This window comes from Maniola hyperantus, chromosome 12 (assembly GCF_902806685.2).
Source record: "Maniola hyperantus chromosome 12, iAphHyp1.2, whole genome shotgun sequence".
Lineage (NCBI taxonomy): Eukaryota > Metazoa > Arthropoda > Insecta > Lepidoptera > Nymphalidae > Maniola > Maniola hyperantus.
This window is the reverse complement of record NC_048547.1, coordinates 9,998,327-10,026,187: the sequence shown is the minus strand read 5'-3', so window position 1 is coordinate 10,026,187 and position 27,861 is coordinate 9,998,327. Positions and strand designations below refer to the sequence as shown.

Genomic DNA, 27,861 nt, shown 5'->3' with positions numbered 1-27,861 from the left:
GTTTTCAAAAGCTTTCTCGTGTTATTTTGATATATGCAATGTCGTTAGACAAAAGGGCCTCCCGGGGAATCGGACCATTCCAGTTTGCGTAACTTGTGATTGAAGCTGACCGTTTGAACTAAGCACTTAGGGTCTTAGGATCATGGAGCGGATTAGATAGCTTTTACACGATGATCTCACTAAATGAAAAGACGAAGATTTTCCCTACTACTAATTTGATGATAATCGCGACTTCGTCCACGTGGATTTAGGTTTTTTTAATTTCAAGGGATCTATTTCATTTTCAGGGACAAGAAAAATAGCCTATCTATGTATATGGGATGCAAGACATCTCTGTACTAAATAGGTAGTTAGATGATGACGACATAGTCCTGTCATCTATTGGAGTTGGGCTTTTTAAAAATCCCCTAGTAACGTTTTGAATAAACGGGGCAAAAAGTAGCCTATGTCATTCCACGGGATACAAGCTATTTCTGTACCAAACGGCCGCGGCAAATCGCTTAAACTCATGACAGACAGATACATACACTTTCGCATTTATAATACTGTATGTATGGATGAACTCCTACTTCCTACTTCAATGAAAAAAGTGGTGATATGAAATGAAAAGCCCGTTCTAACTTATAACGGTTTTATTAACAATATAAATAGGTAAATTACAAATTTACTTCTCTACAATTGAGCTGCACTACTCTACTGCGAGCAGTCCAATATGCTTATCATAATAATTACACTAGATACATGACAACTTTTTTTTAAATCGTTGGGTCCTATTCTATGCACTGACACGGAACATAGGTTCGATTCTTCTAAGATTATTTTCTCGATACATTGTAGACGCTGAAAGGTATATATTGTGTATATACCGCTTAACTTACGAAGTGTCGAAGCGGCGCGGCGCGGGCGGTTGATTCATAAGACGATTCTTAAAAATCAAATAGGTAATTTCAATTCCAACCAGAACCAAATTCTTTAACCACAACCAGTAAATTAACTGTGCTCTGTGCCAGCATCAAATTTTAACAACCGTAATTTTGTTTCAGATGAAGACAATATCAAGTTTTTTTTATTCAGATACAAGTTAGCACCTGCTCTGACTGCAATCTCACCTGGTGGTTAGTGATGATGCAGTCTAAGATGGAAGCGGACCAACCTGGAAGGGGTGTGGCAGTTTTTATTAAACCCATGCCTCTTTGCTAGATAAACAATCTCCGCGCTGCGACCTCTCATTGACACCGACTCGACTTTGCAATGAGCGATGCACCGGCGCATGGCCCCCAGATGGAGTGCGGTGAGGCGGCTTCTATTATAACGTAAACTCAGCTTAATTACTTTGAAATATTATGATGGAAATTGTTAGAAACAAAGTGAACGCGCTCAAGCGGTTCCTAATCGGGCGCGTGGTCTGCAGAGGCTCGCCGCGCGAGGAGCCAGCCAACTCTTGCCCAAATAATTATCGGGCAATGTCGCCGCGCTGCGCCTCTGCTCGCCACGCTGCGACTCTATTCGCCGCCACTCGCTGCGCTCTGTCTGCGCTGGCCTTAATATTAAATTATTTAAAGGAATTCTGACTATCTAAAATTATTATATGCATATGTTATTAAAATTGTATCTGAAATACAAATTGATTACAATTCTGCGTTAGGAATTTGGATACATTGCGACATAGGTTGATCAATCCTTAAAACTTTTATTCGCAATTTTTAAATTAACATAATTCCATGATTCTACGAGTATAAACTAGACCCAAACCTTGTGTCTAATATTAACGTCCTCTTTTACTTTTAATTTTTTACAAAATATATACTCAAAATAACTCATAAGATAGTACAGACCTACGTTCGGCACTAACCGATTGCATTCTTAAAATTTTAAAGTCTTAAAATATAATATAACAAAAAAACAGTTCATTTAACTTGTTTAAATTTTATTCGTTTTCTTTTTTGTACACAATCGTTTATTTAAAATTCATATTTTTATAGTGTTAATTTTATTTTTCAATTCCATTCCAAGCTTTTGTTAAACAAAAAACATTTAGTTTAATATCTAAAACATTTATTTCATTCTAATTATACTAGAATATTATTATTAATGTTTAAGATATATTTTATATATAATATTACAAAATGCCTTGACTAACGCTCAAAATACGTATTCCATTGCTAATAATTGTTGTTATAGCATATACTCGTAGGTATGACATTAAACATAAACAACCCAGTTAAGATTGACTTTTTTGTGTAAAAACTTGTAAAATTGGCAACAGTAAACTTCACTACCATCACACTGCAGAGACATGATAGATATCATAAGTATCATAGGTAGGTACATTTTCTGTTAGCTGCTATTGAATAAGCCCATAATAAGGGAATAAGTATAACAAGCCCACAGTGCAATTATATTTAATGTTCGGTATTAAATCTTCTCGTTATAATACCGAACATTAATTATAATTATTATTATACCTAATAATATTATTGCCCAGATACAATGTACATCACATTGTTAAAGGGCGGTAAGTAGATTATTGCAAACGAATTGATGTATGTAGTATGTACGTTGTACGCATCGTTACGAATTTGTAATAACTAATGACCTTTACTTCCGTGTATTATTTTGTATATTCAATACATTTGTGAGAAAACAAGGAAAATATAAATTAGAGTAGGTACCAAAATACTTATAATAATCTAACGTCACAAACTTGTCCGAGAATTTGGCGGCATAAGGCTTTACGCGGGATTATGCGATTTGCTAGGTACTCATTTAAAATATCGGGCGAAGATAATTTTATTTTTTTCCACTTCATTATCAACAGCATACATAATATGCAGCTATATATAATATATTGTACTAAAATAAATAGCACATGTCACTTATAATACTTGCCTCTTGTTTTTTCAAATTTTAAACAACCATATTTTGTATGTTATAATATATTATTTTCTGTTCTTTATTTACCAAGAGCTACCAAGAGTTACCAACATATTTTACAGAAATCACTTTTAAAATTTTACAAAACACTGTAGCAAAATGATATAGAATTCGCATTTTTAGTTCATTCTACATAGTTTAGTTATTATAGTTTGTTATTTTTATGAGCTTGGCTATAATATGTGTGCTACCTACCAGCTGTGAGAAAGTAGCATAATAATTTGACTGAAGCGGATTCCTTAATAGTGAAAATTTTCTAGTTAGTCGTTCACAAAATTGAGCAACCATCACTTAAATTAAATTTTTATTTCGTACTTACTATATCATAAGAGAACATTTTACTGTTATATTTACGTTAATTCATCTTGTTATTTATAACAAAAGTTATATCGATTCTGTAAGCCCGCGATGGCTACACTGTGCTTCTAGGCACAGAAAGTGTGAATTAAAACTGATATATTCTAATTATATTGTACTTTAAAAATAATAGTATCCTATTTTTAATGCATTAAACTGACCCGTTTTATATAGAGTTTTGAACGTCTAAAAGTTTCTTATAAGTAATAAAATCGATATATTTAATGTACATGTTCTATTCTACGACTTACTGCTTAAAAATGTAAGAATCTTCTTACCTTATAGAAGATGTGATATAATAATGTGATATAAGATAAGATTATAATAAAAGCTACTTACTTGAAAATAGGTTGGTTAAAGTAAAATGCAAAGATTGCGAAAGATGATGAGTAATTAAGCAGATGATGGTATGTTTAAGTAAATAGTTATCATTCATAAATTTATTTAATCCTACTGAAAAGTACCTACAAGTCTAATCTACTTATATTTTTGAACACAGAAAATGCTTCTTTGGTGGATTTTATTTCACGGAGTCGGACTTTATTGAACAAGTTTAATAATACTTAATTAGTCGTAGCAAATAAACAGGTAAGTATCTACATGGAATTTTCATCTTTACATTATTTGGGCATAAGGATATAATTATACCATTATAAAGTAAATACGAAAAGAAAATAAAACCTGAAAAATATAAGCATTAGGTACTGGTTTCATATTTAACATTATACCGATTTATTATAATGTAATTTACTATTTTAACTTCGGGGTCCAGTGGCCAATATAATATGAATAAGGTTCTGTCTCTAGCAAAGGATGAAAATGTCTCTGCAACATAATATTATTACCTCAGCATAACAAGAGCAAGAAGTTACGACAGATGACTTACAAGTATAATATAAAACTGCTACATTACCATTAAACACGATGAAATACTAGTACAGAAGTTAGATAAGAAGATAGGAAAGATGAACTACATAACATTAAGTCTTAGGAGTAAAATGTACGTGTCGTGGAATAGAACACGTGATGGCAGGACGGGTGTGCGTTAAGGTCTGACGATACTGTGGCGACCGTTTATATTATCAATTTATGACTGTAATTTGTTTGCTACCTATCCCACACCTCAATGAAATAAGTCATTATTTTTATCCTTAAGAAGATTTCATAAACACGGCGAAGTACGAGACTATAACATTTTCAACACGACCGTCGACGAAATCGTAATATTTTTCAAAACAAAATTGGTCCTTCGTTTCAGCATTACTTTTAGACGAGTGTTGATTTTAATTCAGAGCACGTTCACTTTTATATTACTAAAAATAAGTGACGTAGGTAGTAATTATTTAATCTTGAAAAACTTAACGTCAAAACGTATATAAATCTGTGAATTAATATAACAGGCACATTTTATTTATTATAAACTATTAAAAATATTATTACTACTTACAAACAAATTACAGTACAAAAGTGCTATATTTTAGCCTCAGCAAAAGGCGGGACGCACCGTACAATATTTATAATAATTTAATACAAATACTCGCCTGTGTTTGTATGTCTCCTTAGCATTTTGCAATTATCTTAATTCTTATGTTATTAGTGCGTTTTTGTTACCCATGATTGTTTGCAAAAATTCACAAGCTTGCAATCAATCCCATGATTATTATGGGTACACTGAAAAACAAAATAATCGCGGCCACCAAAATTTTGTTAGTCACTATCAAATAAAATATTCATAATAAGGGAACATAAAGCTATTTGGTCACTGATTTCATCACTTAACACAGTAAAATTAACTATTGTAGTAGATATTTGGTCTCATCATGACACTGTAGAATTTACGAAGTAAGATTTTAAGTAGAATAATTTCTACAAATAGTTTTGACTAAAAAAAAATTGGATATTTTAATCATTTTTACTTTATCACATTGTGTGAATCTTTACTATAATTTTCTTTTTGAAATTAAATTTTAACTTGTTAGACAATTTTTTCCCGTGTATATTTGCTTAAAAACTAATTCTTAAATACGCCCTGTTTTGACAGCCGATAAATTATTATAGGTACGTAATAATATGTAAATGGTTAGTATTAAAAATGCTTACAAAACCGATTGCCAGTGAATTTTTGATTTGTGATGCGGCCCGCTTTTCGCCAAGCGTGCACCCCATTATGAGGGTGGCGGACACCGAACTAAGGTTGAGGTGGCGATTTGATTAAAGTGCTTATCTATCGGCACTCTGTCATCGTAGAGCGTGGGCGCTTGTAGAATGATGCCGGCCGTCCCGACCAGGACGGCTAGGGTGAATATCCATAGGAATAAACGATCCAGCACCATTGCGACATATTTCCAATCTTCTTTTACCTGGAAATACATATACTCACTTTATTTGAAATTAGACGCGCTTGATTGATGTTTTAAATCAATAAAGTGGGTCGTTTGTTTGGAAAGTTATAGGCTACATTTTCTAGATAAGCCTGCATTCGTCCATTGCTGGACTATGACCTTTTAGAGGGTGCGCCCCCACAGGCGGTCTTCCGCCTTCAAAAATAGCGTTGGTCTTAAATTGTTAAGCCATTTACACGCTAAAGTATATTATATTATTATTCGTAATATTATCTATGTTATTCGTAGGCAGGGGGTCACATTATCACGTTTCAGGCTTTAAATATGAAACGCAGTAAAAGTTACCTTAGTAGAGTCTTCGAGCATTCTCGTGTGCTCGGCAATGAAACGCACACAGAAGCATGTCCTGTGCACTTCAGGCGGGCAGGAGGAATGACTGAATCCCGGCGGGGGCTCCGGAACGGGACTCAGAGCCTCTTCCTCGGGCACGGGAAGCGCGCCGCCTTCGCTCGACCCGTGTACTACGCAACTGCCCCCAAAACGATTACTATCGCCCAACCTAAGGAAACAACGGTGCTTATTGAGAGAGAGCCAGCGCGTGCCAGACCTTCGTTATGTTATAAAAGCTGAAAGTTTCTCTGCGTTGTTCGGATGTTTGTTTGAATCATGGTGCCTTTGGGAGAAAATAGGTAATTAAGGTGTAAAAAATCTTACGTCAATGTATAAAGTCTATTTTTTTATATTTTCTTCGGAGTAGTATTAGAAATCACGTCATGCATTGCCAGACACTTAGTGTCATGGGAACCCCCGCCAGTCACCCTTAAACGTTAATAATCTTTTAAACTTTAAACATAACTAAAAACCTACTAAGTGTCTGGCAATGCATGATGTGATTTCTAATAAGTATTATGGTCGAAATCATGAAATGAACATGCCATTTAAAATTATCGCGTACAATGGAAGTAGAACGTACTTATAATGTCTTTGTCGTAGATACCAAAATTTCAAAATCACAAAAAGTTCTTATAGTACAAATTACATTGTTATCCATGTATGGGATACTAACTAGGTACCTACGTACTTACAGCCGAATACGAGTGAGCGTTGCGCATTTCATCTATATTTTTGATATTAAGTAATTATTGTTTTATGGATTAAATGGCTAAAACATCGATGTAACTTGTGAAATGCTTGCAGTATTTTCAGAAGGCAGTCCAGAACTGGGAGAATGGGGTATTTCTGCTAGGTGTGTGAGGATGCGGAGTAAAAGATTCATGTGAAACTCAACACAAACAACACAACTCAACAGACACATCTAATAACTAAGTAATAAAAAAAACTAAGTTATACCTTAATATAATTGATGAATAAATCTTAGGGCCATCGGCATGGAAGTTAAACTCGCATCTCATGAAACCCTTAAAGCAATCTTATTTAAAATCGTTTGATCTTAATATCTATCAATACAATCATGTTGCGCGGCGGGACTAACGAAGTGTCAGTAGAAAGTTCTCAAGGACTTTACGGGCACTAAACACCTCGTAAGCTTTGTTCAAACCGGCTGATAGAACAAATCTTAGATAAAAGATAACAAAAAAGATAATTACGTTTTTCATTACAAATTTAGCGTAGTTGATCCAATCCACCCTACTACCTACCTACTATACTAATACTACCATCAATTTTCTTATTAAGTCCAAGATATTACGTGCTTTCATTTTGTTTTTATTATTTTCTCAGTTGATTAAACGTGTAAGAACAGGGGGAAGACATAATGAAGGCGTGTAGTGATCCGATAAAGTAATTAATCAACTTAGTTAGACATTTCCCGAAGGACAATTTCACCTAAAGCCCTATATTAATATCGGAATATTAGATACAGAAATCACTTATATTTCTTGCTTGATTTCCATAAAATATTGAAGATTTTTTAAATCTTTTAATATTAAAATAAAATGTGGTCTAAACCTATGTACCTACTTATATTTTTTGATTTCAATCGATTGAACAGTTTACGGCACAGTGCCCACGTGCAGAGTGGAGTGAAGCCGAGGCGCAGTCTTTTTTGGGAAAAACTAAACTTTGTATATCAACTAATCACTAAATTGAATTTATACATGTTTTATTTTCATTACACACAACCGTACGTCAAAGCAAATAAAGCTGAGTTCAAATAGACTCTGCTCCACTCTACTCCGCGGTATACCTACGCCGGACCGTGGACTTAAATATTAGGTAGGTACTTTTCATATGACAATTAATGACGATTATAAATAAAAAGGTTAAAACGAATTTATTGCTGCAAGAATTACCAAAATTGACCCACTCATCTCTAGAGTCTACAAAGGAACTAACTGCTTTGCACAGCGAATAATAATGCTAAGGCATTGTGAAACCAAATATATAGCAATATTTACCCTGATTGCACATAAGTGGTGTGCGTCAAATCCTCCTTGCTAGGCGTGCGCGTGAGTGGGCGCGCGGGCGCGGCGGGCGGCGGCCACGCGCCGGGCGCGCAGCAGTCGTCGTCGGCGGCCGCCAGCCGGTACGGGTACAGCGGCCGCGCGGCGCCGCCGCAGCGCACCACCACGCCGCATGTAGTGAAGCGCGACCTGTGACACGCTGATAGTTTACTACGTGAATTGCCTGCTAATACTACTCAATCGATGTAGACCCTGCTAGTATAACATATTATTATAGGCAAAAATTCAAAACACATGGGCAAGCCAGATCAAGCCTGCCGCGCAAGTTTGCGTCCGGCGAAACACGTGGTAATTTTATCTCGTCAGCTAGATAGGTCAAAAACGCAATATGAGTGCCAACTGCCAAGCCACAAAGCTGCCTCTATAATTTTATTACCTACGTAGCGGAGGTCTACGAGCTACGCAGTTTATAATACTACGCTTGCATAGTGCTACAAAAATCACGAGCTACATAATATCACAAGAAAAAACCAATAATTATTGTAGTAAGTTAAACTAAACACTAATTGGAAGAAATATTATTATTATCATTATTATTATTATTATTATTTATTTATTATTTAATTAGAACGGCCATAAAGCCAATTACACTAATTAAACTACGAGTACAAACTAACATAAACATACTTACAAAAATTGTTAAAATTATAAATTTTAAAAAGCAAAATTATAAATTTTCACAAAAGTGTAAGATCTGACCCATGAGGTCAGCCCATACAATTATACAATCGTATATTATGTGCAACATTATTTATAGTAAATAAATAATTTTTCTGAAGATTTATGATGTTCTTTAAACTAAGGAAGGCTTAAAATAATATTAGAAAGTTTCACTTACATAACAAAGTTTTCAAACTTGCGTTTCACGACGAAACATTTAATAGTAAGTAGATGGTTTATGTAGGTTTTAGCTGAATGTTTAAAGAGGCCGGGCCGCATTTAACGCTACAGAGAGTCGTTTACATAACGATCTGTGGCCGCAGTGGGCCCGCCTGTCTATTGCTTCGTCTTGTTACAGAACATCTACAAATTGAGCCATAGTGCACTTCCACGTATAGCTTACTTTGACTGTTCTATTGTTAAATACTAAATGCAATGGAAATTCAACATAGTTTAATACAAATCCGCCCGTCATCTTATTGAAAGAGCTAATCTCACAAAGTCTTAATGGCGGCTCAAAGGTCGCCTTGCCGATCTGAACAAAAAGTACCTATTCATCGGATTTTTATTCACGTTTTCGTCAGCAGATATTAATTCAGATCATCAGTGCGAAGCCGTGGCAAGTCAGCTTCTTTAAATAAATATTTTTTTTGTAGTAAAATTATATGGCTGTTGTAGGTAATTTTTCTAAATATATAATAAAGACTTTAACCCCGACGTAAACAGGGATGATAATGATGTTTAAGTTAAATATATAAGAAATAAGAAAAAGCTGACCGCTTTGTCTTTTCATGGTTCTGTCTGTGCCTGTCTGTGGCATCGTAATGTTCAAATGAATAGACCGATTTTGATATGATTTTTCAATTTCACTTCAATCGAGATAGTTTATAGCTATGTCTTATGTAAATATGTTCAGTCGTTTGAGAATTGTAAGCTCTTTTCTGAGTTGGTGTAAGGATTTCAGTCAAGTACAATAATGATGTTTATATTATTTGCTTGTCGACTCGATCTGGACCTCATTGCAATAGTTAACTTTGACCATCATATAACATGTTGGTATCATACACGGATACTATTTGAAAACTGTACATTCAGCTACCAGTCTTCAGTATGTATGTATTTTTGATCTGACAGATTCTGCCGATATCGCTCACTATCGGAAGATTTTCAATGATGATATAAATAAATAAGTATAGGTATAGATAGAGTTACCAACATTAATTGTAAGTCGGTAGGTACCCATATCAACTTTGTGCCTACCCCTTAAGTGTAGGGTTTCAACCTCTTATAGGTTTATAACATTTCGGTAATAAAACATAAACAGAGCTTTTACATGCAGTCTAAGCAGTGATACACTGGTAGTTTAGACGTTCGGCCTCCGGGATTTGATCGCGGGTACGCACCTCTAACATTTCGGAGTTGCTTCAAACGGGGAAGGAAAACATCGTGAGGAAAACTGCGTTCTTGAGAGTTCTCCATAATATTACTACTGACTACGAATTTCTTGTTAGGTATGTTCTTGTTATCTTACCTCGTCGTGTCGAATTTATATTGCGGTCGCTTCATGAACAGCAGCCTTGGCAGGATGTGAATGAAGACCCGCTTAACCCACGGCGCCATGCGATGAGTTTGCGGAGACCGGAAATGTACGTTGAGCACGACTACCGTAACGCATATACTGCAACAAAAGTCTTAAGTTTGTTAAGTCCACAGGTAGCTCAACGTTGTTATTCCCGAGACACAACGCGTTGGTTCAAGTTTTTTACATTATCCCGTTGGAAATTCATATCTCAATGGGCATATAAGTAGGTATATGGTTCTTCATACCTAAAAAGTGTTCTAACCTATAGTACGCGACACGAGATATTCAGGAGGGAATCGGGGAGGAAATCGAGGAGGAAGCGCCCCGCACACCGCACAGCCCTCACGCTAACTCGGTGCGGGCGAGCGCAGGTAACATGCGAGTGTGCGGGGCGCCTCATACCCCGATTGCTATCTCAACCTGTCACGGACTATACATATAAATCTCATGTTTCTGAACCCAGCGGTTTAAGCTGTAGATACGTTGACTTAGATATTTCTGAGCCATATCGTTTAACCAACGAACTCAATTGTTAAGTTAAAGTTAAACTTGCGCTATCTTAACATGACTCCTAATTAGCCACATTGGAACCCACTTCTATCTAACTATAGATAAATTTCTCACTTAATTAACATTTCCTAAGCTTGGTCACAATTTATCTATATCAGCCATTACACGGTCGGGTGTGAGCCTCTATCTAAATGATAGCAGTTAATCAAGATATATGGGCTCAATTCTGCGAGCGGTGAGGATAAAATTATGTACGAGAGCGCGGAGGCCTTGAGTAACCAGTTTACTTATTTACCCTGCCTGCAAGTGCTACCGATATCTTGTTACGACTGAACGTGACTACGGTAAGTTCAGCCTTTACTCACTAGTTTATCCTACAACAAAAGTTTACACTATAACCAAAAGAGCTTAAGTACTTATTTTGTAATTTGGATAGCATTTTAGTTTTTGTTACTTAAACTTACTTCACTACCTTTTGAAGTTTTATAATACCGCCTAGCTGTACCCGGCATGAATAGAACTTTCAAAAATATATTTTTTATTCATATAAATATCTAGATTTTTTGTGCTAGAAACTCTCTCAGGCGTCCTCGGATCACCCTACCAAAGTATCATCACAAGCTGATGGTTAAGCAACGCGTAGAATAGAAACATACAAACATTGATTTTTTATTTATATATAAGAAAATTGTAAATCTTCGGTAACGGTAACAACTGGCTAGTGCCAGTTGTTACCGTTATGTATTTTAGTTATACGTTGTTCCGTTGCAACGTGATTGAAGGACAAACCAATAAACCAACAAACAAACATACTTTCGCATTTATATATGGGTAGGTATAGTGATGAAAATTTACCATTAAAGATTGAGTTCATAACTGGTGATTACAATTTATTATTATAAGGCATGACTAAAATGAGGTTCCTAGTTTCTTAAAATTCAGGTAGGTATAGATATTTCAAAAATATTTTTCCAACTGAAATGTCGTTACCTAATTGGATTGTAGGTTCATTTCTAGCCTAAGTATTCCTATATAATTATAAGTGTGTACTTAATTTAATGCAAATCGAACTTCTATAATACAAAAAGTTCGATTACATTTGTTCAGTTAAGTACCTATTACAATACCTATCTATAAGTATCACGTTTAAAGAGAAGAAACAAAATATATCACGTGTCTTTTATTGGCAATATGGAGTTGTATTTTATTGGCGAAAAATATTATTCTATCTTTTTATAACAAAATAACGGAGTTACGGATCCCAAGTCCCTTTGCGATAAGATCAAGTTATCACGGTTATACGGTAAAAGTTAGAAAAGGAAGGCGTCGGCTGTAATTTTCTTTGAACACAAACTTAGGCAATCAAATTTCTGGTTTAAATGCCGAATTTTAATTTATATGGAAATTCCGCGGCTTGTGCCTGACTCAGCTCAGCGGGGTATTTAGGTGAGGTGAATGTACTACGAACAAATGTGAACTTTGTGCTTTTCAGATAATGGAAAGAGAAACTTGAAACTTAAGGTGCGGTTCATACAGGAGTGGCGAGTGGCGGAGACGGTCCGATATCCCTCAATGAATGTGGCATTAGATAGTTATTATACAGAGGACGTAGTATGGACTAGCCACGTCTATATTATTATGAATAAGTGGTCGTGCCACATTCCAAAAACCGGCCAAGTGCGAGTCAGGCTCGCGCAACTAGGGTTCCGTAATTCAGTCGTATTTTTTCGACATTTTGTAACTCAAAAACTATGATGCATAAAAATAAATAAAAATCAGTTTTAGAATGCACAGGTGAAGACCTTTCATATTATGATACCCCACTTAATATACTTAGTTATCTTACTTCGAAAATTGAAAATACTAATTATTAGTTTATGACCACAAATTAATTTTTTTTGTGTGATGTAACCTCAAATCACGGTTTTCAGATTTTTCTACAAATGCCAGCTATAAGACCCACCTTCCTGCCAAATTTCAAGATTCTAGGTCAACGGGAAGTACCCTGTAGGTTTCTTGACAGACAGACGGACAGGCAGACAGACAACAAAGTGATCCTATAAGGGTTCCGTTTTTCCTTTTGAGGTACGGAACCCTAAAAATACGCAACTGCAGTATAAACCTAGCACAATATATTTTTCATTTCTCATGCTCTTTTCAAGTTCTTCTTTACGCGACTGCTGGCTGTAAGCGGACTTAATCTACTTTTTATGCTCAAGTGCATAAAGTGTTTATACTTAGATAAACAAGAATCAGAAAAAAAATGCAAGTAAGTAACTACATATGTAATTTCTATAGTGCCAATAACATTTTCCATAAAGTTATATAGGCAGGTCTCCCGACGTATACACCTCATTATAAGCAATTTTGTAATGATTTTGTATAGGTCTCCCGACCTGAGACCTGTACAACCTCATTACATAGAATGTCGTATAAACAGACGATCAAATTTGGTGCGACCGTACTGTGCGGTGCGCTCTACGAAACAGACGAACGCACCGAACCGTTCAGTCGTCTTGTGCTAGCTGAACATGTCTCGATATCTATAAAAACAGGCTCTTCTTATGATTTGTTATCATTTTTATTTATTTAACCCCTATATTAGTTTCATATAAGTCATGCTTTTGTATGATAAGAGTTAAATACTCTTACGGCAGGACTAATAAGTTTCACAAAATCTCAGGATCATTCTCTTCTATATCTTTTTGTATTTAATTTATGATTACATATTTATAGAAAGGAACATGTAGGTAATCTAAAGTTGTTGTTTATTTTCGTTTTCTACAATCTCATTTATTTAGTTATGAGAGAACACGTCGCAAAGTCAACTCAACGCTCGGGTCAAGAATCATAAAACATAAGAACCTACAGAAGTCTCATATATGTACACACTATAGAGATGAACATTATAGCTTCTTTTAAATAATTTTAATTTGGTGAATTTTATTTTCTTTACAGTGATCCCACAGGCGATTTTTAAATTATCGCACTTACAATTGACTGAATTGTGATCAAAATCAATAGCGTTTATGTTTCACAGATGGTTTTTCACGGAAAGTGGATTTTGCACACTTCCCAAGTATTTGGGCACTTGCTAAATACCTATAAAAAACGATCAAATCAGGAAAATTAGTAAAAATTAGATGTTTTCTCCTTCTGACACGAAGCGGTGCGAGTGTTCTTGCTCGCGCACTCTTGTCTTGGCTCGGGTTAAAGACCATGCGCGTACGAAAAAATAAAGCAGGGTTAAATGTAATAATTGTCAAACTTGCGAGATTTGGCGTCGTGATGTTTCACAGACTATTTTAATAAGTAAGGCTAGCTGCTTTACTTATTAAAATAGTTCTAGGTACACATGAAAAGGATTTTCTTGAAAATTTTCACATGCTACCTGTGAAATGGTCCATCTCTGTTACACACGATATTCGGTTGCGAAAAATTGCTAAAGAACGTGTTACGATTTTGTAATAATGTTCTTGTCTTGCTTTTGATGTGGTAGGTATGTGATCTGATGGCTAAATCATGTCACGAAATCTTATACCACAGGAAATCACCCTTATCTTATCGCTATCACTATATACGCCCAGTCTGTTTGTTTGAAAGCGCTTTTTAAGATCTAAAATCATGTCTTCTATATATTCATAAAAAATAGGTACTAAAGAGACTTGTTCTGACTGACTGACTGATCTAAAAACGCATAGCCTAGGACAGGCCAAACTTGAAATTTTAACAGTGTGGGCCGCGCTCACTAAGTAATGATACCTATTTGAAAATTGCACCTTTTAAAGAGGGTTAAATCGAATACGATAGTTTGTATGAAAGCCTGTAATTTTTAAGTACATCTACCTATGAAAATTGGTATTCTTAAAACTTTTTTCACGTTTTTTTTAAAATCTAGCCCCTAGAAGGTTAAGTATTTTCAAGTTATAACCAAGAATGTGGGTTTGTTGACTATTTTTTTGTCCCAGGTGAATGAATATATTGGTCCCGCAGGATAATAGTAATAGTAAGTACCTACTTGAAAAGAAAAACAAATTCCACGCGGACGTAGTCATGAGCAATAAATAATACCTAATGGTGACGGTAACGGGAATTACATTACCACGTTACGTGACAGGTATAATTATAATATTTCAAACCATGTTTGTTTATATTATGCTGCCACGTCACTGCGGGCTACCAGCCCCATCAGCTTGGTAATTTTATTGTTATTTTTTTGTTTCGTTAATTGTTCTTTACCTACTCTGTGAAAAAGAAAATGGTTCTTTTATTTTTCAAATCAAATTATTTATTTATTTGTTTATTACTAGCGGATACGCGGCGTGTGTTACTACGCTAAAAAAATTGCCGAATGCATTTTTATACGTCTAAAACCATCTTCGTATTATTGCATTTTTAGTGAAACTAATTTGGGGCACATCGGTTGGATGGTTTCAAAGTCTATAACGGACACAGGTAGAAACATTTTTGTGTTTTATACGTATATATAGAGATTACTATTTCATACCTGAAGCCCACGACTTCGTATTATACTTAAGTTGTAACATTCGAAGGGCCAAATTATAAGACCTACTGAAAAGGAAATAATATAAATTAATAATTTGCTTACCTAATTGAAACCAAAATCATTGCAAATATGAGGTATTTTCCCAATAGAGGCACAACGAGCGACGTTGGAGGAATGATCTCCACCACCAGCAGGAAGAACACATGCAGACTGATCAGGATCGAGATCGAAAGCGTTACCTGCGTACAAACACATTCATTGAAAATAAACTTACGAACAGTAAAATAATGTACTTTACATCTTAACATATTACTATGGCGTTTCCTTAATTTACTTTATTTTCTATGGTGCAAATTACAAGATACTTAATAAGTTGTGCAATAGGCGGCCTTATAGCTAAAAGAGCGATCTCTTCCAAGTAACCAAACGGTGGAAGATACAATAAATAAAGTAAGCGGGTATACTAAATAAATTGCATACACCGAAATATAAATATATTTATGGTTATATAAAAATTAATAATAGATACTATTTAAGTAAGTTATCTAAGTATGGGGAACCCCCAAAATTTATTGTTTTTTTCTATTTTTGTGTGAAAATCTTAATGCAGTTCACAGAATACATCTACTTACCAAGTTTCAATAGTATAGCTCTAATACTTTCGGAAAAAAGTGGCTGTGACATACGGACGGACAGACAGACAGACAGATATGACGAATCTATAAGGGTTCCGTTTTTTGCCATTTGGCTACGGAACCCTACAAAATTGAAACTGCTAAAAACAACTTCGAATTAAAAAAAACAGTCGTACATGCATACCAGGCATGTACAATGTGCTCTAGCCTTAAATATCAAGGGACTGTTTTTTTTTGAAAAATTCATTTTATTATAATGGTTTTCAATTATTATTATTATTTTGCAATAGAGAAAATACTGTTTAGTTATTCCAAATTTTCTTCTCTGTTTAAGTTCAGTGGACACGAGTTCAAATATGAAGGTATTTGTTCAACAGAATTATAGATGCCTGTTTAATTTGAGATTCTTAAAAATGTGAAGTAGAACAAGAAAAATTAGGCCAATTTCTCACGGGCTACGTAATGATGTCGTTATCGTTTTTTTGCTTCTAATGCTTCACTTATACCTGGATAAAATATTTTTTCGCGTTCCGTAGTCAAATACCAAACCAGAGCCTGCTAAATACCATTTTCTATTTATTTACAGTTTTTATTTCTTTATGTTATGTATAATGGTGTGGTGGTTGTGTATGTATAATGGTGGTAAAAATCGAGCGGTAGAGTGGAAATGGTTTTTAGTGGGTCGTAAGTGACAATCGACATTCCCAATAGAGTTAGGCTAGCATCCATGATTTTTTTTTTCTTTTCAATAAACAAAATAAACTAAAATGAGGGAAGTTTTACAAGCGATTATTATCTTATAGTAAGAGCTATAAACAGAATTTATATTTACTTAGTCTTGCTGAACATCTATCTAAATACATATACATAGGTATATAAAAGGATAAAAGACTGATTGACTGACATCAACGTAATGCTCAAACACTGGGTCTACTAACTCGAGATTTTGCGTGAAGATTTTCTTTATAACGTAAGTACAGCTATATATGCTCATAAGAAAGGATTTATAAAAAAATTCTCCCGAACGAAGCCAGGGCGAGTCAAAATTATGGTATGAAATAATCAATTAAAAACCACCCGCGTTTCTCGCACTTTACGTAGGTATATATTTAGTAGATCTCTTTCACTAGGTACCTACGTAACTTACTGTTTCATTTTCGTAAGTACAAGTAAGCTCTGTAAGCATCTCTCCAATTAGGTACCAAGAGGGAGCTTTACCAAGCTTTATACATAATGATTCAACAAGTTGTTTCTCTGCTTCAAAACTTTGATGAAAAAATTACAAGAAGTTTCGGACGTCAAAAAGTGTCCGTGAAGATGAAAATATCCCCTCCTTTATTATTCGTAGGCTGTAAAAAAAATTAAGATAAAATGACACTTTTTTGTCAGAATTTATACCTGGTATCATTCATCCAAGCCTGGTATGGTCTATACAATGCTTTATACATAGCGAAACCAATAATTAATCTATGGCTTTATACTTAGAATTATTATTTTATAAATCCATGTACCTGACTCAAAGACCTTTAAATATACTTCCTACTTCCATGACCTGAGACTATGTACGAGTATTTTTTTTTAAACGTATAGCATACTTTATTACTTATGTATCACTTTTATACGCAAGGCTGCAAAGTTTTTACATGGCTCGAGTGCTTAGTATTCAACGTATATTGAATACCGAGTAAACGAAGGAGAACCCTTCTAAGATTGAAAAAATATTCAAAAATACTTAGATTCCTGATTGTAGCGAGGCACTTAAAGATACGAGATGCAAATAATTTTGCAGCCGTGCGAAGCACACAAATTTTGGTAGGTACATAAAACTGAAGGTTGAAAGAGAGTATTATTTTCAATTCAATGCTATTAATATAAGCTTGTCCGAGCTAGTGAGATGAAAAAGAATTTTATTTTGTCTGCTGTTATAAAGACAACCACATTACCGCACTTTATGCGATTTTTTTGGACAATTTTGAGTTGAGTTATTATTAATTCGAGCGCTCTCAGTTGATCAATTTCCAGGCAAAAGGGCCATTTTGCGTATTTAAAAAGAAGCGCTGAATAATGAAAAGAGGTCAGTTCGGGTACTCAACATGAGCTTTACAGGACACTGGTAAGTTGACACGGACCCAAAAGTGCTAATTCTGTTTTAAACAATCTCTATATTAAATAAATTGTCAGGTCTAAAATAAGTATTCTCTCTTTCAGAATATTCTCTGCAGAATAGAATAGCACTAAAAATAAATATCATGTCTCCTTACAGCGTTAGCATAGAGGACGTGGCGCATCAAGTCTCCGCCCCTCAAAACTTCTTTATTAACATTAGCTTATGTATTAGTATTAGCAAGCTATTAATATTAGCTTGTCGGCCAACGACGGTTCGCATTGAGGCCCGTCGCGGACCCCGTTTCTAGGCCAAACAGAGAAGACCCTGCTGCGGGTTGTGTATTATACTCAAAATAGGTTTCAGCCCTGCGCCCAACGACTCATAATTTAGTCCAGCTGTTACCTCCTCATTTTTAATTCGAACCGCTAGGATACGAAACACCCTTCCAGCATCAGTTTTCCACTCCAATATTAGTATGAGTACCTTTAAGTCAAGAATGAATAGGCATCTTCTAGGCATGCGCGTTCCATCTTAGGCTGCATTTTCACTTGCCAGCAGGTCTGATTGCAGCCAAGCGCTAGTCCATAAATTAAAAAATACACAGCTACAGCAGCTACACTGAGTAAGTTTGCTTACCTTTTCGCCACTATCGGAGGGTAGATAGAATGTGAGGACAGTGAGGAAGGATATGCCCATGCAGGGGATGATGATGTTCACGGTGTAGAACAGCGTTTTCCGCCGCATCGTGATGTTGAACGTGATGTCCAGGTACGGCTCGTCGCAACATGTGTAAAACTTCTCGTTTCTGGTTGACAGAAAAATGCTACAATAATACTTATGGCTAGCCTTAACTAATTATTTAGTTTCTAGTAAAAATGTTTCAGACTAATAAAATTTAAATCTAATCTAAATATATAAAAGGAAAAGGTGACTGACTGACTGACTGACTGACTGACTGACTGATCTATGAACGCACAGCTCAAACTACTGGACGGATCGGGCTGAAATTTGGCATGCAGGTAGCTATTATGACGTAGGCATCCGCTAAGAAAGGATTTTTGTATATTCAACTCCTAAGGGGGTGAAATAGGGGTTTGAAATTTATGTAGTCCACGCGGACGAAGTCGCGAGCATAAGCTAGTTAAGTATTATGCTTGCTTTAACGATGTTTTCCGTCACCGTTAAAGCAAGTGATATTGAATTGCTTAAAACGACATAACTCCAAAAAGAGCGTGCCCGGGATCGAACCCCGGAATCCCTAATAGGAGGCCGACGTCCTAACTGCACCGCCGCGCAGCGCAGGTGCACATAGGCAATGGATATATTTATGATATTATAATTTTGTTTTCAACTTACTTCTTCTCAATCTTAGTGCTCGTAATTTTCGTTACTTCGACCAACAAATTGTTGATTGCATTATTATTATTCTCGATATCTTTTTAAATAGGTTCAATATACTTACCAACATATTTTTCATTTAGAAATATTTTATTCTACAATAGGTAGTAAATGTGTTCTGAAAACTTAATTTATTGAATCACTACCCATATTATAAATGCGAAAGTGTGTTTGTTTGTTTGTTGGTCTATTGGTTTGTTGGTTTGTCCTTCAATTACGTCGCAAGGAAAGAACGGATCGACCTGATTTATTGCATGGGTATAGTTTAAGACTTGGAGAGTGACATAGTCTACTTTTTATTCCGGGAAATCAAAGAGTTCCAACGGGATTTTTAAAAACCTAAATCCACGCGTACGAAGTCGGGGGCATCAAGTAATAAAAAATATTTAGCTTTCTCTCTCAATATCATTCAATAGTATCATTCAACAGGGTCAATATAGTGTACAAAATGTATGCTTAAACATAAATATATATGAATAGCTTACAGGGCGTCAGACCTATGTCAGGAGATAAGTAAATAAAGTGTAGAAGTATGCATGAGCAATTTCACAGAGTGGCTCGTAAAAACACGAATCCTCGTAAATACCTACTATAATAACACTAATAAATATATATTATGATATCATTCTACGTACCTACAATTCACTAAATTTATCATCTTCAATGTCACATGTGCCATGATAGCCTAGTGGTCAATATGTCCGCCTCATATTTGGGTCGTCGGGAGTTCGATCCCGGGCACGCACCTCTAACTTTTCGGAGTTATATGTGCATTTTAAACATTTAAATATTACTTGATCTAACGGTGAAGGAAAACATCGTGAGGAAACCTGCATGCCTGAGAGTTCTCCATGTTTTCAAAGGTGTGCGAAGTCTGCCAATCCGCACATGTTTCAACCCATAATACTATACAAAGTACCTTTTATTATATGGTAGGTACTTAGGTACTAAGATTATACATATTATCGGTAGGTCAGCAAAAGCCGAAGACGGAAAAATAACAAAGAAAAGAATACCGCAAGCGGTATTGTAGGGATATTATTGAGGAACTTCATATCCATTCGCGGTGGAAACCGTTTTATGGCCCCATTTGCACCGAATAGAATCAAATGTGGGTATGTCAATTGCCGAACACTGAATGCCGAATTGTAAATTCATGGTATTGAAGAGGATACGAGAGTTCAATCCAAACATTGGATCGCACAGGTTAATTGTTGTGTTAATTACCTCCCTTGATTTAATGACCTCTATATGCAGTATGCACTAACATATTGGACGTGTAAAACTATTGAATTTAGTCTTTGGCTCATGGTTTAAAAATTGATTGAAATACTGCCGAAAACTTTTCGGAGTTATGTGCGATTTAAGTAATTAAATATCACTTGCTTTAACGGTGAAGGATATCATCGTGAGGAAACATGCATGCCTGAGAGTTCTCAATAATGTTCTTAAAGGTGTGCGAAGTCTACCAATCCGCACATGGCCAGTGTGGTAGACTATGGACAAACCCTTCTCACTCTGAGAGGAGACCCGTGCTCTGTAGTGAGCCGGTGATGGGTAACGGCCGAAAAAGGATACCTTGTCAACGACTCCATTGCTGGGATGTCGTTTCGGTACAATTTTTTAATAACGACACCTTATAGAACGTCACTTCGGTGGTGTCGTTATTAAAAAATTGTGCAAAAGTTTTGTATTCTTATAGAACGTCACTACGGTGAATACAAAACTTTTGCATTAGTGGGCAGTGGCGTCGTTACTAAAAAATAAGTTTAAACGAAATGACATCCCAATCCCAGTCGTCCATTTCGTTGACAAGAAATCTAAAGAAGGCATTACCTACTAAATTTTAATCAGGTACATGTATTGTGCTAGTGATACCTACTGATGTGATCGAAGGCCATGAATTAATAAATAATAATAGTTATCTAAGTAGGTACTATAAATAGAGTTTGGTTAAGTCGAGACTCGAGACGCCATTAGTACCTATGTATACAATTATTATCTATAACGGATGTCGGATCGCCTACACTAGGTATTTAGTTAGGTATTGAACTGGTATCAAGACTCGACAACTTCTCGACAGCAAAGTGACGAGGCCAAAAGATGAGATTTGTCTGCAGGTTTTCTTCTTTTCAGTGATTTACCATCTTTGTAAAAAAATCTCAAAATCGATTAGATTTGACGGAGTTATTAAGTAACATCGATAAAAATCTTATCATTGCCTATTCGGAACGATTGTTTGAAGTGTTCCATATAAAAACCGGCCAAGTGCGAGTCAGGCTCGCCCAACGAGGGTTCCGTATTACAGTTGTACTTTTCGACATTTTGCACAATAATTCAAAAACTATGACGCATAAAAATAAATAAATATCTGTTTAAGAATGCACAGGTGAAACCCTTTCATGTGATACCCCACTTGATATAGTTTACTTACCAACGCGCAGCACAAACTACATGGCTCATTTGCCATGCAGGTAACTATTATGACGTAAACATCCGCTAAGAAAGGATTTTTGAAAATTCTATCACTAAAGGTGTAAAAACAGGGGTTTGAAATTTGTGTAATCCACGCGGATGAAATCACGAGCATAAGCTGGCATAACATAAATTACTATACTTTTTATCAACTTTTCCTATAATTTGGCGAGTTTTGTATTACGTAGTAAAAGACGCGCTCCCAAGTAACAACTCCACAGATTACATACCTGAACGCTAAAGAGAGCCCTAGCCGTGCACACTGCACAGACTAGAAGGAAATCTAATCTTACAGTTTACAGTATGTATATATACCTTTTCAATGAATACATAATTGAATACATTTTGAATAAATACTTACTGATTAAAACATGTAGCATGGATTGAGTAGCATGCATGCGTAACAACGCATGCATGCTACTAATATAAATTACGACCATAAACTTTTACAAACCTTACAGCTGGCACTTCCAAGATGTCCCATTCGACGGACATGTAGAACTCTGACAGATCCACTCCCACGGACACCACGTTGCTACCAGCCTGCTCATCCATGTGCCTGAGGTCCACCTGTACACAAACCCTTATTCCGATACTTAAGCGTAATTCGTAAAACTTTAAATCAAGGCCCTCTTACATTAGGTATGGTCAGTTAATTCAGTAAAAAATCAGATAAATGCCTTGAGGTATATAAAATACCTATCCATAAGTAACAGACTTGGACGATTTAACCTAAGGACGCGCCTCGCATGATTATTCCCCTCTGTCAATAGTAATGGATTTTTAATCCACTGCGTTTATAAACACTGTTTGCGGAATCGATTTTGTCATTGTCAGAATCGTTTTCGATGTGTGACGACGTCTTACACGCTGGGTGAAAAATGCCTGTTTGTGCCGTTAGTGAGTGCAAGAACAAATCAAACACATCAAATTTACAAAAAGATGGAATTTCATTTCATAAGTAAGTATTTTTGGTGTAATAAACGCTTTCTACAAATTAAATTACATAAATTATTATAATAAAATAACAATCGAGAACTTTACCGATTCAGTAATTGAGTACGTAATAATTCGGTAGAAACGAGTCACACTCCTCACGAGACTATATTTTGTTTTTTCTAAACAATTGCAACCCTCGATATATACAAATTAGGTTAAAATTTGAATACGCGTGAACAGCATGAAATTACGTAGTAGTACGATAGTGATTGCGGTTCGATTATCGATATCGATGAAAACATTTTCTTTATTATTAACGACTAAATTACCGTCTTCAAGTCAAGTAAAGAATAGTTATTATTAATTACCACAATTTTTTCGCTACCTATACTTGTAATAAAACTGGTCGATTTATGTGATTTCACGTACTTAATACATTTAAAAAAAAAATTAAAGCAACGCAATTTTAGTGATAGGCGCGAAATGTATAAAATTTATGTATTAAATCGCCAAGAATGTACATAACATTAACCTAATGGTAAATATTGGGGCTGATTCTCTTGTACACAATCTCTAAACTAAACTAAATTAACAGGTCTAAATCTAGTGCTATCCTTTACCGCAAGCAACATTATGACAGGGATAGCAATATAGATTTAGACGTGCCATTTTAGTTTAGTTTAGAGATTATGTACAACGGAATTAGCCACAATGACGTGTTAAAAATAGAAGAGGCCACCGTGTGTGTTTACTAATTTATTTTCATAGTATCATATCTGTCTTATGGAATTTTGCTGTGGGGTAAAAGCGGCAGGTATTGAGAAAATTTTTGCATTGCTAATTTGTAAGGGCAATACGTGTTATATTTAATAACTTACATTTAATTTTTTTGGACAAAGAGTACACCATATTGGAATTACCATGTAAACCCAATGTGCAATAAATAAATGATTGATTGGAAAGAAAAAAACATTTTATTGATTGATATACCTACTAATTATGTTTGGTAGGCTTTTGCGCGGTCAGGTTTATTTTGTATTATATAATAATATAAGTCATTAATAAGCACATTTTCACTATCGAAATTTTAAATGAAAATTTCGTTATATAAAAAAATACAAAAGATTAAAAATGATATAAAATAATTAAAAAAGTATGTGCATATTTTTTAATAAATATTTTTCTTATTTTTACGTTGCATTATTAGTTTTTGGGATAATTACCTATTAAGTGAGGTGAATGTATGCAAGAATACGCTACGCTGACCAAACACTGGTTTTAAGTAATTAAATACGAGTAATAAATTCTTACTTCTACTTTTGTTTCTGAAAAACTATCGATATATTTTAAAATATCGATACGGTAGCATCGCAAATCAATTTGACTGTCTTACACTCGTAATGTCTTTGTATGTTGATGTATATAACTTATTAGTGTGCGTAAAATGTAGTAGTGTTGAAGATTTAGATATGTGTGTGTTAATAATGACACAAAACTTTGTTGAGTGAGTGTGTCAAGTTGTCTATGTAGTGTTTCCTCGTCCCGCACCAAAAGTGACAGAAATTTTTATTCGTAATATTAGGCGCGTTACAAGTCCATAGGTTAAATCGTCCAAGGTAACAGACTATGCCGGACCGCATAGTAACGCATGTTTAATTTTTGTACGTTGTTTTCTGTCTTCATAATAAAAGTTACACAAAATTTCAATTAAATCTAGAAAATTTCTCAATAATAAATGCATTTATTTCATTTTATGAAAATAAAATTTATACGAGATGGTTATATATTCTAATATTATTCACTCAAAATATTTATGTGCTCATCAAATATTTTATTCGTTTAAGGGAACAAACAGTAGGGCCTTGAAAATTATAAAAGTAATATAAATTCCAAACACAGAATGTAAAAAAATATATTATAATGACACAACACAGACATACCTACCTACTATTTGGCGACAATATATAATACGCTTTAATTAATAAAATATAAAAACAGCATGGTTATTTTTACGTAGAGCAAAATTTGGAGTAAAATGTATATACTTATTTATAATTTTTCAATGTTGTTTTCTTAATTCCACTAAATACATACCTTCCCATAATTTTCAAATTTTGCTCTAACGTGAACTAATTTTCTTATTTAATGTTTAATATAAGTTAATTAATTCTTTTATCGAGTATAGTTAACTGGTTAGTTTAATTGCATTTATTTATCAGTTTAGTTTTATCATACATGCCCCCTGTCACACAATGTGAACCTGTACGAAAAAGGAAAAACAATCTGAAATCTGCAAAAGGTAGACCACAACTTCGACAATTATGACGCCTTGCAATTATTTAAAATACAACTGAAACATCTTACCACAGAGTGTGTCAAGTACCTGTATTGACTCAGTTTAGTTTTATGTTTAGACCACACGTAACAGCAATATGTCGGAGTCATGCGAATTAACATCAACGCGAAACACAACACCTAGAACAATGTTACGAGCTTTTAGTTTTCGACGAGTAATGACAGAGGCCTCCTTAAGAACCGTTTCGGTAACTTTGGTTTATATTTCGTGCAACATTCGCCATTGTGACGTATTCCATTGTCTCATGTCTGTGACTCGTCAAAATACAAGGAGAACGGAAGCACCGGCTCCGCCGCGAATGTGTGTGTCGCAGTGCGGCCAAAAGTCGCCGTGTGTAGTCGCGGGAGGCGAAGCCGCGTGTCTGTCCTTCTGCTCAGCGCCCTACCACAACAACGCTCTCTAAATGCTAACAAGATACTAACACAATTCAGAGCCACTCTTTACCTGCTATAAACTAAACGTAGACGTTGTTGCAATACGGCGTAAGCGTTTTCTTGTGTAGCGAGTGCATGCAAGATCGTCTTCGTCCAATGAAACCTTCTTTCTGATTAGACTAGTTTCGTTGGAAGAAATGATCGCTCTAATGTTGGCGCGGCTAATTTTAAACTGTGTATGGTATTCTTTTGTTATAGTTTTGTAATGACAAGACGCTCATGCAATGGTCAGCGACACCGAATTCTCACAGCCACTAAAGTCGCTAATAGGGAAAGGTATAAAATATGCTTATGATCGTTAATGCTCCAACATACATATAACGAGCCAAGATGTGAAAGTACTCAAGACGCTGTGTTGTGCTTCAACTGTCCGCGTGTTGGTATTGTGTAAAGCTGTGTATAGGTAACGGTTTGTGGCCATTAGCCGTCGTGATCGGGAATGCAATTGGTTTGGAGCCAAGCTGTAGACATGCAGTGAGTAGAGTGTGTAACACAGAGGAGCATGCAACAAGCATTCGTGTCAACTGTTAGTGTAATCCATTGTGTGTTGGCGCGAGCGGAGCCAGCTAAAGGAGAGCACGGGAAAACCATTCCACAAAATCAATAAAATAAGTATAACTTTTGAGTGACTCGTAGAACGGTTTTGTTTTGAGGGATGTAAGGAAAAGGATAAAAGTGAATGACGTTGCATCCCATATCACCTGACATTTAAAATTTTATACCTTTCCGTGACGAGCGAGGTAGGCCGTTCGAACTAAGTGGAACCGATCGTGGATATTCTGGAGCATTCGTGGACACGCACGTTGACATACTGCTACTCCACATACTTAAAACATCACCACGTGTTTAACTTGCAACATGTCACAGCTAAGGAGCGAGCCGGAGGCGGCGAGCGGGCGGCGGGTCGGACGCGCGCTCATCGCCTAGCACCGTCATGAACAGTCAATACGTATGAACTGTATCAACATACCACACGATTAGAAAAACAATATTAATTACACGACGAAAAACGTTCGAGCCAACAAGCTACTGCATGGACACGGCCCGGGCGGCGGGCCCTACGCTACGGCCCGCGCCGCGGCTCCAAGCGGCGAACAGCGGGGCGTCACCTTGAAGCCGTCATATGTCCAGCTGCCTAACTTAAGCACACAGGTTTGCACGTCGTAAGGAAAGAACTCGACGTCGATAGAGCAGGACGACTTATACACGGCGGGCGGCTGCCACACCACCATGCCGTTGTAGTACACCGTGGCTTTCGTCATCAGCGTCACCTCGTAGTTGCCGTCGGCGCTGCGGACAAACAATGCGGTCAGCCAGTGTGCCGGGAGAGGCCCATTCTATTACCTTAAATCCGTCGTAAGTCCAGCTACCGAACTTAAGAACGCACGTTTGCTCGTCGAAAGGAAAATATTCCACATCTATTTCGCAGGAAGACTTGTAAATCGCGGGCGGTTTCCATTCGACCAGTCCTTGATGATAGATGGTCGCCTTGGTCGCCAACGTTACCTCGAAGTTGCCGTCGGCACTGCAATATTAATGCACATTTACAAGCCGAAACGCGCCCTACATGTAGACCTTTGTTTCACGAATGTGTGTTCTAGGATCATCTTTTGCGGCGTCGATTGTGAACATATGCTGGTCCCTGATTGTAATTATTGAATGTGTGGGTACCTATGAATACAACAGAGACATCCAAATATCTTAGAGTTCATATCTTAGAGTTATCTTAGATCTCTTTGAGTTTACTATTACGATTCAGTTATATTTTTGATTCAATCATTAAACGCGACTGTAACAACACATGCATAATAATGATGAAAGAGAAAATATTGGGATTATAAGTTTGCGGTTGGTGTTGTATATAATGTGATGTTGGTAGACATGTCAATTTATGATGTGTTGATGTACTAGGGAACTGTCGATGTGTATGTAACAATATAAATTACGATTTTCCGTATAAATCTACATTTAAAAAGACTTGTCGTGACTCCTGACTGACTGTGATCTAAGTATCAGCCTAAGTCGCTGGGGTTAGAAACTTGAAGTTAGATGTTTTTGATATTAGATTTCTTTTAAATAATAGTACCTATAGGCACCCACAAAGACTAAATTTATGGGAAATTCCACCCCTAAATAGGGTAT

At 35.9% G+C, this 27,861-nt stretch overlaps 1 protein-coding gene across 2 annotated transcripts in view; it reads right to left on the bottom strand.

The window, feature by feature from the left end:
* Positions 1 to 620: 620 nt before the first annotated feature.
* Positions 621 to 27,861, bottom strand: part of nAChRalpha4 (nicotinic acetylcholine receptor alpha4) — a 40,676-nt gene continuing 13,435 nt past the window's right edge. Inside the window, exons 3-10 of one of the 2 annotated variants that reach the window (XM_034973628.2) lie at positions 27,064 to 27,244; positions 22,445 to 22,560; positions 18,754 to 18,922; positions 15,478 to 15,614; positions 10,308 to 10,454; positions 8,051 to 8,245; positions 5,979 to 6,192; positions 621 to 5,651 (exon numbers count right to left, since the gene is read on the bottom strand). In XM_034973628.2, coding sequence (XP_034829519.1) covers positions 5,457 to 5,651; positions 5,979 to 6,192; positions 8,051 to 8,245; positions 10,308 to 10,454; positions 15,478 to 15,614; positions 18,754 to 18,922; positions 22,445 to 22,560; positions 27,064 to 27,244 — 1,354 coding nt within the window. In that variant the 3' untranslated portion in view covers positions 621 to 5,456. Of the gene's footprint in view, positions 5,652 to 5,978; positions 6,193 to 8,050; positions 8,246 to 10,307; positions 10,455 to 15,477; positions 15,615 to 18,753; positions 18,923 to 22,444; positions 22,561 to 26,828; positions 27,010 to 27,063; positions 27,245 to 27,861 lie in introns of both variants that reach the window. The other variant, XM_034973629.2, reaches the window with a different exon arrangement.